Source organism: Arachis duranensis, chromosome 2 (genome assembly GCF_000817695.3).
Source record: "Arachis duranensis cultivar V14167 chromosome 2, aradu.V14167.gnm2.J7QH, whole genome shotgun sequence".
Classification (NCBI taxonomy): domain Eukaryota; kingdom Viridiplantae; phylum Streptophyta; class Magnoliopsida; order Fabales; family Fabaceae; genus Arachis; species Arachis duranensis.
In genome coordinates, this window is record NC_029773.3 from 92,164,343 (window position 1) to 92,178,803 (window position 14,461).

The 14,461-nt window shown below is 35.9% G+C and overlaps 2 protein-coding genes across 2 annotated transcripts; both read left to right on the forward strand.

Annotated features, from left to right (window-relative positions):
- Positions 1-977: 977 nt before the first annotated feature.
- On the forward strand, positions 978-8,401 carry LOC107476174 (methionine S-methyltransferase). Its single transcript, XM_016095934.3, has 12 exons — positions 978-1,325; positions 1,909-2,102; positions 2,343-2,549; positions 3,287-3,382; positions 3,809-3,997; positions 4,079-4,267; positions 4,357-4,593; positions 4,743-4,877; positions 5,265-5,585; positions 5,691-5,870; positions 6,538-7,497; positions 7,816-8,401. The coding sequence occupies exons 1-12, from the start codon at positions 1,109-1,111 to the stop codon at positions 8,137-8,139; spliced, it is 3,249 nt and encodes a 1,082-aa protein (XP_015951420.1). The 5' UTR covers positions 978-1,108; the 3' UTR covers positions 8,140-8,401.
- A 701-nt stretch (positions 8,402-9,102) lies between these two features.
- Positions 9,103-12,654, forward strand: LOC107476175 (uncharacterized). Its single transcript, XM_052256285.1, has 3 exons — positions 9,103-9,370; positions 9,795-11,940; positions 12,445-12,654. Exon 2 carries the CDS (start codon positions 9,795-9,797, stop codon positions 11,838-11,840), a length of 2,046 nt encoding a protein of 681 aa, XP_052112245.1. The 5' UTR covers positions 9,103-9,370; the 3' UTR covers positions 11,841-11,940; positions 12,445-12,654.
- Positions 12,655-14,461: the final 1,807 nt, after the last annotated feature.

Sequence of the window (14,461 nt, forward strand, 5' to 3'; positions counted from 1 at the left end):
AACAATTTATTGATTCTCTTATATTATTATTATTAGAACAAAATAACTAATATCAATTAGTGGAATAATCAATTCACTAGTTAACTTAAATAACTATCAAAATTTGAATTTTACGTATATTGTAATTCATTGACAAAAAATAAACACTTAATAAAATTTTAATTTGCTGTATATTAATCTTTAATTTGCAAAGTATAAAAAAGTATTATGGTAATATTAAAATTATTAATTAATTAATTAAAGATTACATATACGGATATAAAAAAAATATTATTTATATATTAAAATTAGTTATTAATATATTTATGTATAAACCAACGATAAGGGCCAGGTCCCAACAAAAGGCCCAACCCAAAAAGTTTGAGTTTCGCCTTGTACCGACCTCCTCTCTATGAAGTTGGTTCCTATCACGACTAACTCTAAAGAAGTCGGGAACGAAGATTTGATTTATTGAGCCTGAAACAAACACATAATCTCTTCTTTTTACCTAAAAATCTTGGATTCCAATCTGAATCCTAATTTAAAAAAAAAAATAAAAAGGAAAGATTACATGGCTGATTTTTTTATATGGAAGAAATATTGTTATTTTTTAGAAAATGGGATTATTTAGTATAATTACATATGAGTGAATTTTGTAGATAAAAAGTCAACACGTGAAGGACGTATTGGACACGTGACAGCGTATTGGCCAACACGTGAGGGGTGTGTTGGACATGTGACAGCATATTGGCCAACACGTGGGAGACGTGGTGCAATACATGAGGACGTGTTGAATGAGTTCCACAATACTATAATACACTTCAAATATCAATATTCAACCAAAATACCATCTCCATTTCCATATTAAAAATAATTTCTGAGATTACATATACAAATGCAAATAACAATAAACAATTCAATTAAATAAACAAATTTATTGACGTAGCTACACTTTTATATTATTTATATTTTTTTAGAAGAAAAAGGAAAAGGTCGTTGCTAACTGAGTCAGAAGACTGAGAGCTTAGAACACAGAAACAGGTGGAGCATTCTTCTTCTGATGTGAGAGTGAGAGAGACACTCAATCCATTAACCAATCAGCATTCACAGATTTTCCGGCGAACAAACAATGGACGAGTTTTTGAACACCTGCAAGGTCTCCGGCGACGCCGCGTACGCCGCCCTAAGGTCGGTGCTTGACAAGCTCGAGGATCCGAAGACTCGTACGGACACTCGGATCTTCTTGTCGGAGCTTCAGAAACGGTTTCCGACGAAGGAAGATTGTGATAGCTGCTTTGAAACCTACCACTTCCGAATCGAAGACGTGCTTTTGGACCAAAACGAAGGTATACACTTTTTTTTTCTTTTCCTTTTTTGTCGTTTATAGCCGCAAAACACAGTCATAAACGCACCAACCAAAAGCCACAACGTAATTTGTTTGGATTGGATTGGATTTGATTGGATTGAGTTTCACTTTGACTCTGTTTACTAATTTCACTGTTCAATTTGGAGGTTTTACATGTGATATAATGACATTACAACTCTGATTTTGATGTTGATGTTGAAGGTTAATGCATGGCTCTGTAAAAATTCAAAAGTTAAGATTAATTAATTAATAATAATAATAAATGACTAAAAGACAAGAAAATTTTATTTGTAGTGTTGTGTTGTCAAAAATAAAGGTGTGTAGTTTTTGTGATGGGTTGATATTTATGTTAATTTCTATGCACTGATAGGGTAAACGAGTTTTATAGTGGCAGCTAATAAAATTGAACTGAGAAATCATGGTGGTTAGTTATCTAAGTTGATTTTGACACTTTCTAACAATGTTACTGGTCAGCAGTGTAAAATTTTTTGTATTATATTACTGCGTATACATTAATTCCATTTTTGATGTGCATAATGGGAAACTTGTTTGCTTTGTTGCAGGACACAAGGGGAGAAAGAAATTGACTACGATGGTGATTCCTAGCATATTTCTGCCAGAGGACTGGTCTTTTACTTTCTTTGAAGGGATTAATAGGCACCCGGACTCCATTTTCAAGGACAGGACTGTTGCCGAGCTTGGCTGTGGAAATGGGTGGATATCCATTGCCATTGCTGACAAGTGGTTGCCTTCCAAGGTTTTTTCAATCATGTGCAGCATTTTTTATTTAAGGCCTCTTTAATTATAGTGGCCATCACTATTTTTTTCACATAATTGTGAATGCATAAACACACAAGATGAAACAATGAAATGAAAGTGGTAACTGAACAGACTCTTAAAAATTCATACAACTGCCTAGAAACACTCTACATGCATTTTTTTTTTTCTGTCAACTATTCCTTGAAGTCACTCATAGCACAAGCTGTAATTTTTGCAGGTTTATGGCCTTGATATCAATCCTAGAGCGATAAAGATTTCCTGGATAAACTTATATTTAAATGCTTTAGATGATAAAGGCCAGCTCATCTATGATGAGGAGAAGAAAACTTTGCTGGACAGGGTAGAGTTCTATGAATCTGATCTTCTGTCATATTGCAGAGAAAATCATATTCAACTTGACAGAATTGTAGGATGCATACCACAGGTACAGAACCATTACATATTTCCAACCAAGCACTAAGTAGGTTACTATGATTAATGATATAGTTACTTCTTATCAGTATGCCTAGTACATAGAAGTTTCATTGAGGTGCCTCTTCGCGGGCCACTTCTCTACCTGCTCTTTTCTACGTTGACCTTTTGACATGGTGATACCTTTTAGTACTGTGTGGCTTAGTGGCAAATTATTGATTCTAAAATTATACCTTAAAATATTTTATGCATAGTGTTTTTCATTTAGATTCCTTTGTTGAGTGTTGTTGAATTAAAGTTACTGAATATAGATTAGTGCAATTTTGATTTGACTACAGATGCTAATATGTCTTTTATGTTATTCTTCATGTTCTTACTTTCTAAGCTATGCCTGCCACTGCTATTGAGTCTTGGTTCTTTAATTTTGTGGAACACAGTAATCATTTTGGTATTGGATATATTAACATCTACACGTGTAATCATTATTTTTAATTGTGTTTCTAAAAGCAGATAAACCTTTTTTAGCTAAAAGAGTGTCCCGAGAGACAAATAATTGTTGTTGTTGTTGTTGTCATTGGTAGCTTTTACTGGCAGTCTTATAAGTTGGATTAATTGCAAACTTTGGCTCATAAAAGAAAATTATCATGGCTGGAGAATCTTTTTTTTTTCTTTTTTTTTTTTTGCAAGTGATATTGTAATGTTTTTTAATTCAACTAAATATCAGTTATTCTTGTTATTGGCTTTATGCAGATTCTTAATCCAAATCCAGATGCAATGTCTAAGATGATAACAGAAAATGCAAGTGAAGAATTCCTTCATGCATTGAGTAATTATTGTGCACTTCAGGTAAATGGATCTTTATTCTATTATGATGGTCATCTGCTCTTTTGCTGGAGCTTGACAATTATGTCTTGCATTCTTTCATGCTAAGTGCTTTAATGTGAACCTCATCAATTTGAAAGGAAAAAAGTTATACACCACTGGATTTTTTTGTTGGCTCCAACTTTCTTTAAGTCACATGCTTAGTTATTATTGTATATTCGTATTGTTCCTTAGAGCAAGCCTTTTCCATTTATTCATGAAATAATTCATAAATGTTCCAAGCCACTAGAAGTCTAGAAGAATCTTGTTAATAAGATTTTACTTCTACCTGCACAACTTATCCTTGATACACTCTTGTGATAAGATGTTTTGGCTTTGTAGAAATATCTTTGATTGATGTATTAGATGATCTAATGCAGCATTCTCATATTTACTTTACTTTGTATTTAGGGTTTTGTGGAGGATCAGTTTGGCTTGGGTTTAATTGCTAGGGCGGTTGAAGAGGGGATATCAGTAATCAAAGCTGCCGGAATTATGATCTTCAATATGGGAGGCCGACCAGGTCAAGCTGTTTGCAAAAGGTTGTTTGAACGACGGGGTTTCTGCATTACAAAGCTTTGGCAAACCAAAATTCTTCAGGTTAGAATTTAGAAAACAGATATTTGGCTATACATCAATTCTCCAGTGAAAGTGCAATCTTACTGAGAAATATTGGTATAGGCTGGTGACACAGATATTGCAGCATTGGTTGAGATTGAGAAGAACAGCCCCCACCGTTTTGAATTCTTTATGGGACTTTCTGGTGATCAGCCTATTTGTGCACGGACAGCATGGGCCTATGGAAAGGCTGGTGGCAGAATTTCCCATGCTTTATCAGTTTACAGTTGTCAACTTCGTAATCCTACGCAGGTGGGTGCTTCTCTAAAGCTTGATATTTCAAGAAGATAATATCTGTTTCCCTGAAGGAAATTGATGCAAAATCCATTTGTATATGACAGATCAAAGTCATTTTTGAGTTTCTCAAAAATGGATTTCAAGAGATCAGCAGCTCTCTAGATTTGTCCTTTGAGGATGATTCTGTTGCCGATGAGAAGATTCCTTTTTTGGCTTATCTTGCAAGCACTTTAAAAAATAGTTCTTATTTTCCATACGAGCCACCTGCTGGAAGCAAACGTTTTCGCAATCTCATTGCAGGGTTTTTGAAGACTTATCACCATATTCCACTCTCTGCTAATGTAAGATCCCAAATATGTTATTAGTTCTACTTTAGATCCTGTATAACTCTGCAGGCCTGCATTCTCTTCTGATTTTCTGGCTGTCTTTGATTTAAGCATGAAATTCTGCTAACATAATATTGACTTGATCTGTTGAAATCTTGTGCAAGAATGTTGTCATTTTCCCCTCAAGGGCTGCTGCAATTGAAAATGCTCTTCACTTGTTCTCGCCTCGCCTTGCTATTGTTGATGAACATCTAACTCGACACCTCCCTAGGAAATGGTTGACATCTTTGGCCCTTAAGGTATGGAGTAGCTGTTCCTTCCTCCCCTTGTTTCTCATACTTTTCCGAATGGGATATACTATTTGCAATATTATTTCTGTGAATTTTAGAATTTGATATGTCAATGAATGCAGTTAATTGTATGTTTGTCCTTGCTGTGAAGTTTCTGCTATAGCAACAATCATTTAAGATGTTCTTTAGATGAGCAGCACTATTGAGAAAGAAATGTAGCTTCATGCCTGTTTGCCTTTTCAAAGTTTACCATTATGGTTGCTGATTATGTAGCTTTGGATTCCATAAATTGATAAAAGAAAACAAAGGATTGAATGATTTTCTTTGAATATTCTTTTGTGAACAATGTAGTTTTATTGTTTGAGTCTACTTTAATGATTTTTCTCTTTCTTGCAGGGCACAGAAACTATTGAGCCTTTAGATGATGCAATTACTGTAATTGAAGCCCCTCGGCAATCAGATTTACTGATAGAACTAATAAAGAAATTGAAGCCTCAAGTGGTGGTGACAGGGATTGCTCATTTTGAGGCAGTTACTAGTTCAGCTTTTGTGCACCTTCTAGATACAACACAGGAGATTGGGTCTCGTCTTTTCTTGGACATATCAGATCACTTTGAGCTATCCAGTCTTCCAGGATCAAATGGTGTCCTTAAGTATCTTTCAGGAACTCCTTTGCCATCTCATGCAGCAATCATATGCGGACTGGTAAAAAACAAGGTGATGTTCCATGCTAACTTCCTGGCTTTCTTAGTCTGTAAGATATCATTCTATTTTGGTTTGATTTTCGCAATTTCTTATTGATTGCATTCACATGGTTTTCAGGTTTATCCAGATTTAGAAACAGCCTTTGTCGTTACAGAAGAAGAATCCCTCTTTAGTGCACTGTCCAAAACTGTGGAATTACTAGAAGGCAATACTTCATTGATTAATCAATACTATTATGGTTGTATTTTTCATGAACTGCTTGCATTTCAGCTTTCTGGCCGACATGCACCAGCTGAGGTTTGTCACTCTTTTCTTTTTGCCTATAGTTGAACTTTCCTAGTAGAATTTTAATTGCCATCATTACGTAAATTTCATTCCTGATATAATATAAATATTAGTTCTTTCTTTTTACTCCAAATGAACCATAAAAGAACCTTGTTGAATATGTGGCAAAAAGTTGAATATGGAATACATATTCCAAGAATTTTCCTGGTACAATTTTAATTGCCTTCGTTACATAAAATGCATTTCTCTTTATCTTTGCCTCTTATTAAATTCAAACAAGGAATCATGTCAGTGCTATTATTCTACTAGCGCAAGAGCAAAGGCCATCACTTAATCTAGTAAGTAGAAAAATAAGGGCAACCTGGTTGTTGAGATTGTTGAGATATTTGTGAAAATATTTTATCCAGCATACATGATCTGATATGATGCATGGCTAATTACTGACCTGAATATCATAAACACCCTGGGTCCTGGGACTTTGTAAGATTAGAAACTAAATGCAGAATTTGTTTGCTAAATTTTCCAATTCTGCACATTTTTATGGCTGTTTTTTCTAAGCTTATTGTTGCTCAGAATGGCAATTATGCCAGAAAATAGGATAGGCATCTCTATGTTATTTATTTATGTCATATCTGCTGCTAAGATTCTCATTGCTTTCATTTTTCAACTCATCCTTCAGAGAAAGAGCCACAATGCCAAATCAGTAGATATGATAGGATATTCCGCAGCAGCCTCATCAGTGCTTGATAATGCTGAGCTTTCAATTAACGGGGTGGAGAGCGACTCTGTTATTCACATGGATGTTGATCAAACCTTCTTGCCTGTTCCATCTCCTGTTAAGGGTGCTCTTTTTGAAAGTTTTGCTAGGCAAAACATGTCAGAATCCGAGGCTGATGTTAACACAAGCATCAAAAACTATGTTAAAAGCAACTATGGTTTTCCAACTAAAAGCGGCACTGAATTTATATATGCTGACAATTCAAAGGCTCTTTTCAATAAGCTTGTCCTCTGCTGCATCAAAGAAGCTGGCACCCTCTGTTTTCCGGCTGGATCAAATGGGAACTATGTTTCTTCTGCCAGATTTTTGAAAGCTGACACAGTGATAGTCCCTACAGATGCCAATGTGGGTTTCAAGTTTACGGAGAAGGCACTCACCAAAGTCTTTGGGACTGTGAAAAACCCATGGGTGTATATTTCTGGCCCTACAGTTAACCCAACAGGCTTAGTTTATAGCAACAATGAAATAGGAGAGATTTTGAGCACTTGTGCTAAATTTGGCGCAAGAGTTATAATTGATACATCGTCTTCCGGTCTCGAGTTTGACAGCAATGGCTGGGATTTGGAGCAGTGTTTATCTAAGTTAAAGTCTTCATGCAACCCATCATTTTGTGTGTCTCTTCTTGGAGGGTTGTCTCTGCCAATGCTAAACAGTGTTCTCAAATTCGGGTTTCTTATTCTAAATGAGCCGCATTTGGTTGACACCTTCCATAGTTTTCCAGGATTAATCAGGCCTCACAGTACTGCTAGATATGCTATAAAGAAGTTGCTGGAGCTTAGGGCACAAAAACCTTCAAGTTTATCAGATGCTATTGTTGAATACACTGCAATATTGAAAAACAGGTCTAAGTCTTTGAAAGAGGTAATTCCAGATCTGTAAACTTTTATGTTTGAGATGTATTTAACATGTATATTACATTGATCCCTCTCAAGGTTAAGTGATATTACACTTTTCACCCTTTGATTTGTCATGTTTACAACTGAGGTCAATGCTACATTTATAAATCCAAGGGTATCAGTTGTAAGTTGTAACATTGGTTAAACTTAAGGTGAGGTTAGTGTATGTTGTACAAATTAAGAGATGATGCATGTAATATCACCTAATCTTGGAACTGGTCTGTGTTTTAATTGGTTTGTTTTCATAGCTTTAATTCTTGCCATTTTTGGGTTATGATCTTAGGCACTTGAGCAAAATGGGTGGGAAGTGCTTGAATCGTGTGCCGGTGTCTCCGTAGTGGCAAAGCCCTCTGGCTATCTCAACAAGACTGTTACACTAAAGATTTTGCCACAAGGTGAAGGTGGACAAGACAATGCCACCATGAAAATCACACTTGATGACTCCAATATTAGGAATGCCCTTCTCAAATCTACTGGACTATGCATCAATAGTGGCTCCTGGACTGGAATTCCTGGATACTGTCGTTTCAACATTGCGTTGGAAGAGAGCGATTTCAGCAAAGCATTGGATTGCATTAAGAAGTTCAAAGAGATTGCACTACATTAAACAAGCTCTGTCATTAGTGCACACGTATTCTTTTAGCTTTGATCATTAGTGTTTGTGGTCCTCTTTTTGTTTGAGGAAAAAAAAAGCAGTGGCTATGATGCTTGAAAGGTTATGCCCAACTTTTAATTTCTGTTCTTCCACTTAGTGTAGCATTGTTTTGATATATACACATAGTATAATGACCACTCAGCATGCAGTAACTCACTGCATTGTGAAATGTGAACTTCCAACGTTAAAATGAAATTGTTTCCCCTTCCCTTAATGTTAAAGGTTTTAGGATGTATATTATTGTCCTTAATCTTTGGTATCCTATCTTCAAGTTGTATCTTGATTTAAAAGTCTAAGTTCCCAAGCAGGCTAATTATCTAAAATTTTTAGTCTTTTAAATATATCCTTTAACCAACTCAATGTTGATTCCAAACTTTTTTACTCTAATAATTAAATATTTTTTTGTTTTTACATTATTTTTTTCTTTATACCTATTCAAGTAGTGATTGGTTCGATATCTTTAATTTCTCTTGCATAGTGAGAAATTAATAATAGTATATAATTTCAAAACGATGGACATAGTTGGAGCATAGTTGGAGCATATAAGGAAATAGATCATCTCCAGCGAAAACAATACTTGAGAGAATAAAGTGTGATATTTTACTTTTAATTTTTTAAGTAGGACTAAAATTAAATAAGATAGAATAAGGTATAATTTTTTACCTTTAATTCTTTAAATAGGACCAAAATTAAATAAGAGAGAAAAAATAATGAAAGATTAGATTAAACACTGAATAACATCGTTCCATTACTAATATGAAAATTTTAGTATTTAATTTAACTACAAAGGGATAAATGAAGTTGAAAAAGAACAAGGTGAAGATAAATTCAATAGTATATTATGATATTAATATCTTTCTAATAAAATATGATATATTTCAAAATTATAAAGAAATTCTAGAGGACTCATGAGGAGTGCCATTTTTCATTTTTCACTGCACTTTCATATTCCTTCCTTTCCGAGTGCTGCTTCTTCTTCTTCTCCTTCATTCCACTCCACTCCACTACGCATTCTACGCTTTCGAAACGCATCGTTTTGCTCACGCCGATTCCAACTCAAGTGAATAACAGCGACTCGAGTTCCGCCAACTCCTTCACTGACAGAAGGGAAAAAAAAAAAGAAAGAAAAAACAGAGCTACCAAACGCAACAAACTCCACTGACTTCTCCATCGCTTCTAGAAGGTTCCACTCCTTAAATCTTCATCTACACGCACTTTGCACCTGTAAATGATTTCATTCACTGAATTAACACACGTGGATTGATCCTCGTTTTGCCTTGCACTTAGGGTTTTCTGTTCTCTCCTTTTTATACCTTATGCGTTTTACGTGTTCGACGAAATTCCTGTGACGATAAACCCTTATTTTTTTATTATTCTAGTGAAAAGAAAAACCATTGAAAATAGATTTGGATTTTCATTACTTGTCATTATACATAGTTTATGATATGTAGAGCAATGGTGTTATTGATACTTATGTTGCATAGGACGTGATGATAATTTAGAATGTGTATCTAGCTATCTGCTGAGACTTCGAAAGTTGAAAATTCTGCTTGGTATGTTATTTGTGCTTGTGTTTTGAATGTGGTTTTGTTCCTGTAACCATGCAGATGTCTTTGTATATTGGTAATATGTCCGAGCACACCCGAAAGGATGAGCTCGAGCATGTTTTCCGTAGGTTTGGGCATTGTAACGTTCAGCTGAAAAGGGAAGGATATGGGTTTGTGGTGTTTGACTTTCCTCCTAATGCGACGAAGGCTTTGAGGGCATTGAAAGGTAGGAATATATGTGGGGAACCACTTACTCTGACGTGGTCCAATAAGCAGCCTGCTGGGAGTTTTCAGAGGTTTCCTAGGGGTGGTGGTAAGATCTACGAACCAAGACGTGGAAGGAATTCTGAGAGGATAGGGCATGTGAGGAGGAAAATGGGTTCCGATGGATGGAGGGATCAGGAGATGGGCAACGATGGTAGGGGTGGATCTGTTGGGGTTCCTAGTGAGGAGAGAGGATATCATCAAGATGATTTTAAAGACTATGTTAGGGAAGAAAGAGATTATAGGGAAGAGTTTCGTGATGATGGCAGTGGAGTTGTGCCTGCCTTGGAGGAAAATGGAAGATGGGGTGAGCCAATTCAGGACACATCGGCTGGCAATGGAAACGAAAATGCTCTAGAATTTGATCGATATGAACCTTACCATGGCTATGACATGAAGCATGATGATAATCATATAGGTTACCGCGGTAGTTCTCCTAGAGCAACATCCTTAGAGAATATGGCCAGAGTGCGGATTGGTGAGGAAACCGTGAATCGTCCGAAGGACTCAAAATTCCGGCAAACATGCTATAGATGTGGTGAGCCAGGTCACAAAATGCGAGATTGTCCAAAACAGAATTCTTCACGGAGAAAGTATGAGAGGTTGGATGGTAGGCGAAATAATAAAATAGATGGAAATCATAGAATTGAAGATGAAGATAAATTCAGGTCTGAATCCTGGTCGAAGATGCGGTCAAGTAGGGATGCTTTATCAATGAGGAACCAGAGAGATGAACGGAGGGGGTCTGCATCACGACAATACCATTCACCATTAAGAAACAAATTGTCCCCTATGGCAAAGGAAACCGACAGGCACCGAAGAAGGGAATATGGAGGGAAGAAGCGGTGCAGAAACGAAGTAGAATCACCTAAAAGACCTAGGGGAAAAAGATCAAGACGGTCAACCAGTTCTTCCTTGCATTCAGATTACTCTACTTCTCACTCACTCCCAAATTCTCGATCACCCAAGTCTCTGCGGAAGTCACGTTTCCATTCAAGATCAAGATCAGTATCTTCTAGATCACACTCCTCATCTTCAAAGTTAATATCTTCTTCAAAATCTCCACACCGCAATGGCAAAAGTTCAGATTATAGGAGGTCAAGCTCTCATAGATCTTTGTCTGTCTCACTCAATCAGCCTTTGCCATCATCTGCGAAAAAGATCGAGCCCAATTCAAAATCATCTTCCATTAATGCTACCGCGCTTGAATGTATGGATCATTTGGTTGTACAGGGACATAAGAATGGGAGTGCAATGGAGTCGGAAAATGTTCAATCCAAGGATGAAGGTCTTGCTGTAAATGGAACCTCTGCAGTGCACTCTACAGTGGTGGATGACATTGAAAATGACCAATGCGTTCAGGTGGACAATGATAAAAATAGTAGTCTAAGACCATCAGATACATTAGCAGATTTAACCAAATCGCCTGTTACCAGGAATTTGTCTACAGAGGTTGTGAAAGAGAAAGAGCTTTCTTGTCACACTGAGACACCATTGGTGCATGATATTCAGAAGGGAATTCAGAACCAAGTTTCAGAAACTTGTGTCAATTCCCATTCTCGTCATACAACAGCCATATCCACAGAGGAAATGTTCATGGTTCTTAAGAATTATGGGTTGGAACTTCCAAAAGACAATGAAGAAACTTTATCAGTGGATGCATTCTTTGGTTCTGCTCGATTGTGGCCTTGGCATATCGTTTATTACCGTAGGTTGAAGAAGGGCCCAATTTCAGCTGAGAACTATGCTAGGCGTGTTGCACAGAATCAGGAATTTGGCATTGTTGATAAGTATATAAGAAGCAGCAGTGGATGGGGAGAAGTTGATCTTGTGAATTCTTAATACTGCAGCTACAAGTGATCCCCTCTTTAGTAGATTTATCCTCGTTGAGTGCACTACATTGTGATGTTCTTCTTTTCGGCATGGCTCTGTATTTGCCCAGGTAATTTGCAAAACATGCTGTATTGCTTTGCCAACTTATTTCCGGTTACTATTGGCACAACACCATTTAAAAGTTGATAAAAATATATTAGAAATGTAGCATGCCAAATGCAGAGATTGTAGATAACCGATGATAGTTTTTTGGAGACAACTATGGTTAACATCAATTAATAACTGAAGTAAGAACCAAGTTACTTGTTCATCGTATAGCAAATCAAACATTATCCTTTCATTCTTCCATGTTTTGTTTCAAATGGTCAAAGTGTCAAATTCATTTTATTGTGGAACATCATTTTAACTAAGCGTTTCTTGGACAAGCCTTCATATATGATGTAATTCTTTTGAATTTCATTATACTCGAGTTGTTTTTCATCCTTAGTAATTATGTTGTGTCAGATTTTCTGATCGATGAAGTGAGGCCCTGTTTATTACCTTGCAAAAATATGAATACGTGCATTTATTATGATAATTAAGAAAACATTTAGTGAGGCTTTTATGGTTGCAGGCTTGCCATGTCATGGAGGAAAAAAAAAGGGTGTTGCTCATCATCCTAGGTTATCTCATTGACTGGTGGACTATAGCTATTTCCTTTCCTTTTCAAGTAGGCTGGGTTTTGGATTGAATAACATTAGCATATCTTCATGTAAATAATAACTGAACTAATCTTGTGCGGAATCAGAAAATCAAGAAATAACTATAGTATGGGTTAATCACATGTTTGCTTTGCTGGTAAATGGCATTTTGTATCTGTAATGTGTTGGGTAGAACAATAGGATAATAGTTTTTCTTTTCTTCTTTGTCTGATGATGGACTTAATTGAAGGATTGTTGCCATTGAGCTTATCAATTTAATTCTTAGAAAAGAAAGAGAAGAGGGGTGTAAACCACATCTATCTTAATAGAGAAAGCAGTCCCTTTCAGGCATCACAGTCTTGTTAGTTAAACCAGTAAACTTCATATATTATTTTTATGATAGTTAAAAGAGAAAAAGAATTGACATGGGGTTATCCTCAAGAAGTAATGGTGGATAAATTAATTTTTGAATGCAACTGCTATGATTAAATCAATCCCCAACTATCCTTTTGCTGTTGTGACTTATGAGAGTAATACAATATTTTCATTCTGATTTTTTTGGGCAAACTGAACATTTATTTGCTTCCCCAAAATGTATTCTTTTATATCATATCATGATGCCTTTCTTATACTTTTATTATTATTATAACGATGACTGATTCAATGCATTCATATTCATTCATTTGACCCCATCCACAACTTAGTATTAATCTCCTGATCTGTAGTTTCGGTTCTGACTTCTGATCCTTGGTCCCTCATGTTGTTGATGTTGCCCTCTTTTATCTCCCTCGCCTCTAATGTTTTCACCTCTGAACTTTACCCTTGTCAAATTCCCCTTGTTTATTGCTGACACTGGGTAACAACATTGAGACCCTTGGTGTGGGGTTTTCATCAAAATCAAATCAAACACATGAATCCAAAATAAAAAAGGAAAGGAGAAATGAATGGTAGGTTAACAAAAATGGATGCTAGTTTTGGGGTATTGCTTTGTGTTTTTTTGGATTGAAGTTATTGTAACCAATGCATTGCAGTTGAGAAATGCTTAAATGAAAGTGCAAAGGATCATGGAGATTGGAGGTGTGTATTGGGGAAAATAAGCAAGAGAAAAAAAAAAATGGATGGGAAAAGGTGGGCATTAATAATCTGAACTAAATATCTCCCTCATTATTCTCAACCGCCCCAATTACTATTGCATTTATGTGATTATAAATGGTCTTAATAGATCGCCTTCTTTTTTTTCAATGCTTGGAACTACCCAACCCACCCTCCACCATCCCTTAATTCAATTTAATTGATCAGATTCTTCTCTTCCAAACCACAATTAAGTTTTTCTAATTCATGCCATTGTTCTCATTATGCTCGTGGATCATGGTTGTTACAGGTCATAAGGATAGTGATTGAAACTATAAACTTGATTTTTCCATGGGCGTGCCCTTAATAAATTGTTAGCATTTAATCTCATCGACAAAGTCAACAAAAACATTATCTCTTCCCATTAGTTGCAAACCATATGTTTGAGTTCAACAAAAATGCTTCATTACTTAATAGTTAGGTATACACTAAAGACATGTCTATTACCAGAAATTCTACTCAACAATGAGTTTTTACCATTGTTAGTATTTTAATTCAAGAGCTCTATCACTGCACTATTTCGGTGTTAATAATCATGATTGTTTCTCACTATTGTGGACTGAGACATAAAAATGGGTTAGGTCGGTGTGGCAGCCACATGATTCATGATTTTTACAACAACCTTAGTGGGCCTTGCAATCTATTTTTGACTCTCAATAACAAAGTACACAGGATCTATCTACTTGTTTGTGTGCCACGGTAAACTTAGGATTCTGCTACTTTTATCTTGTCTCAAATTTTAACCCTTTCCTTTCAATTAGTATATAAAAATGGTGGCTATAACAAAAACAGCATGTGCTCTTGATTGAATAAAACAGT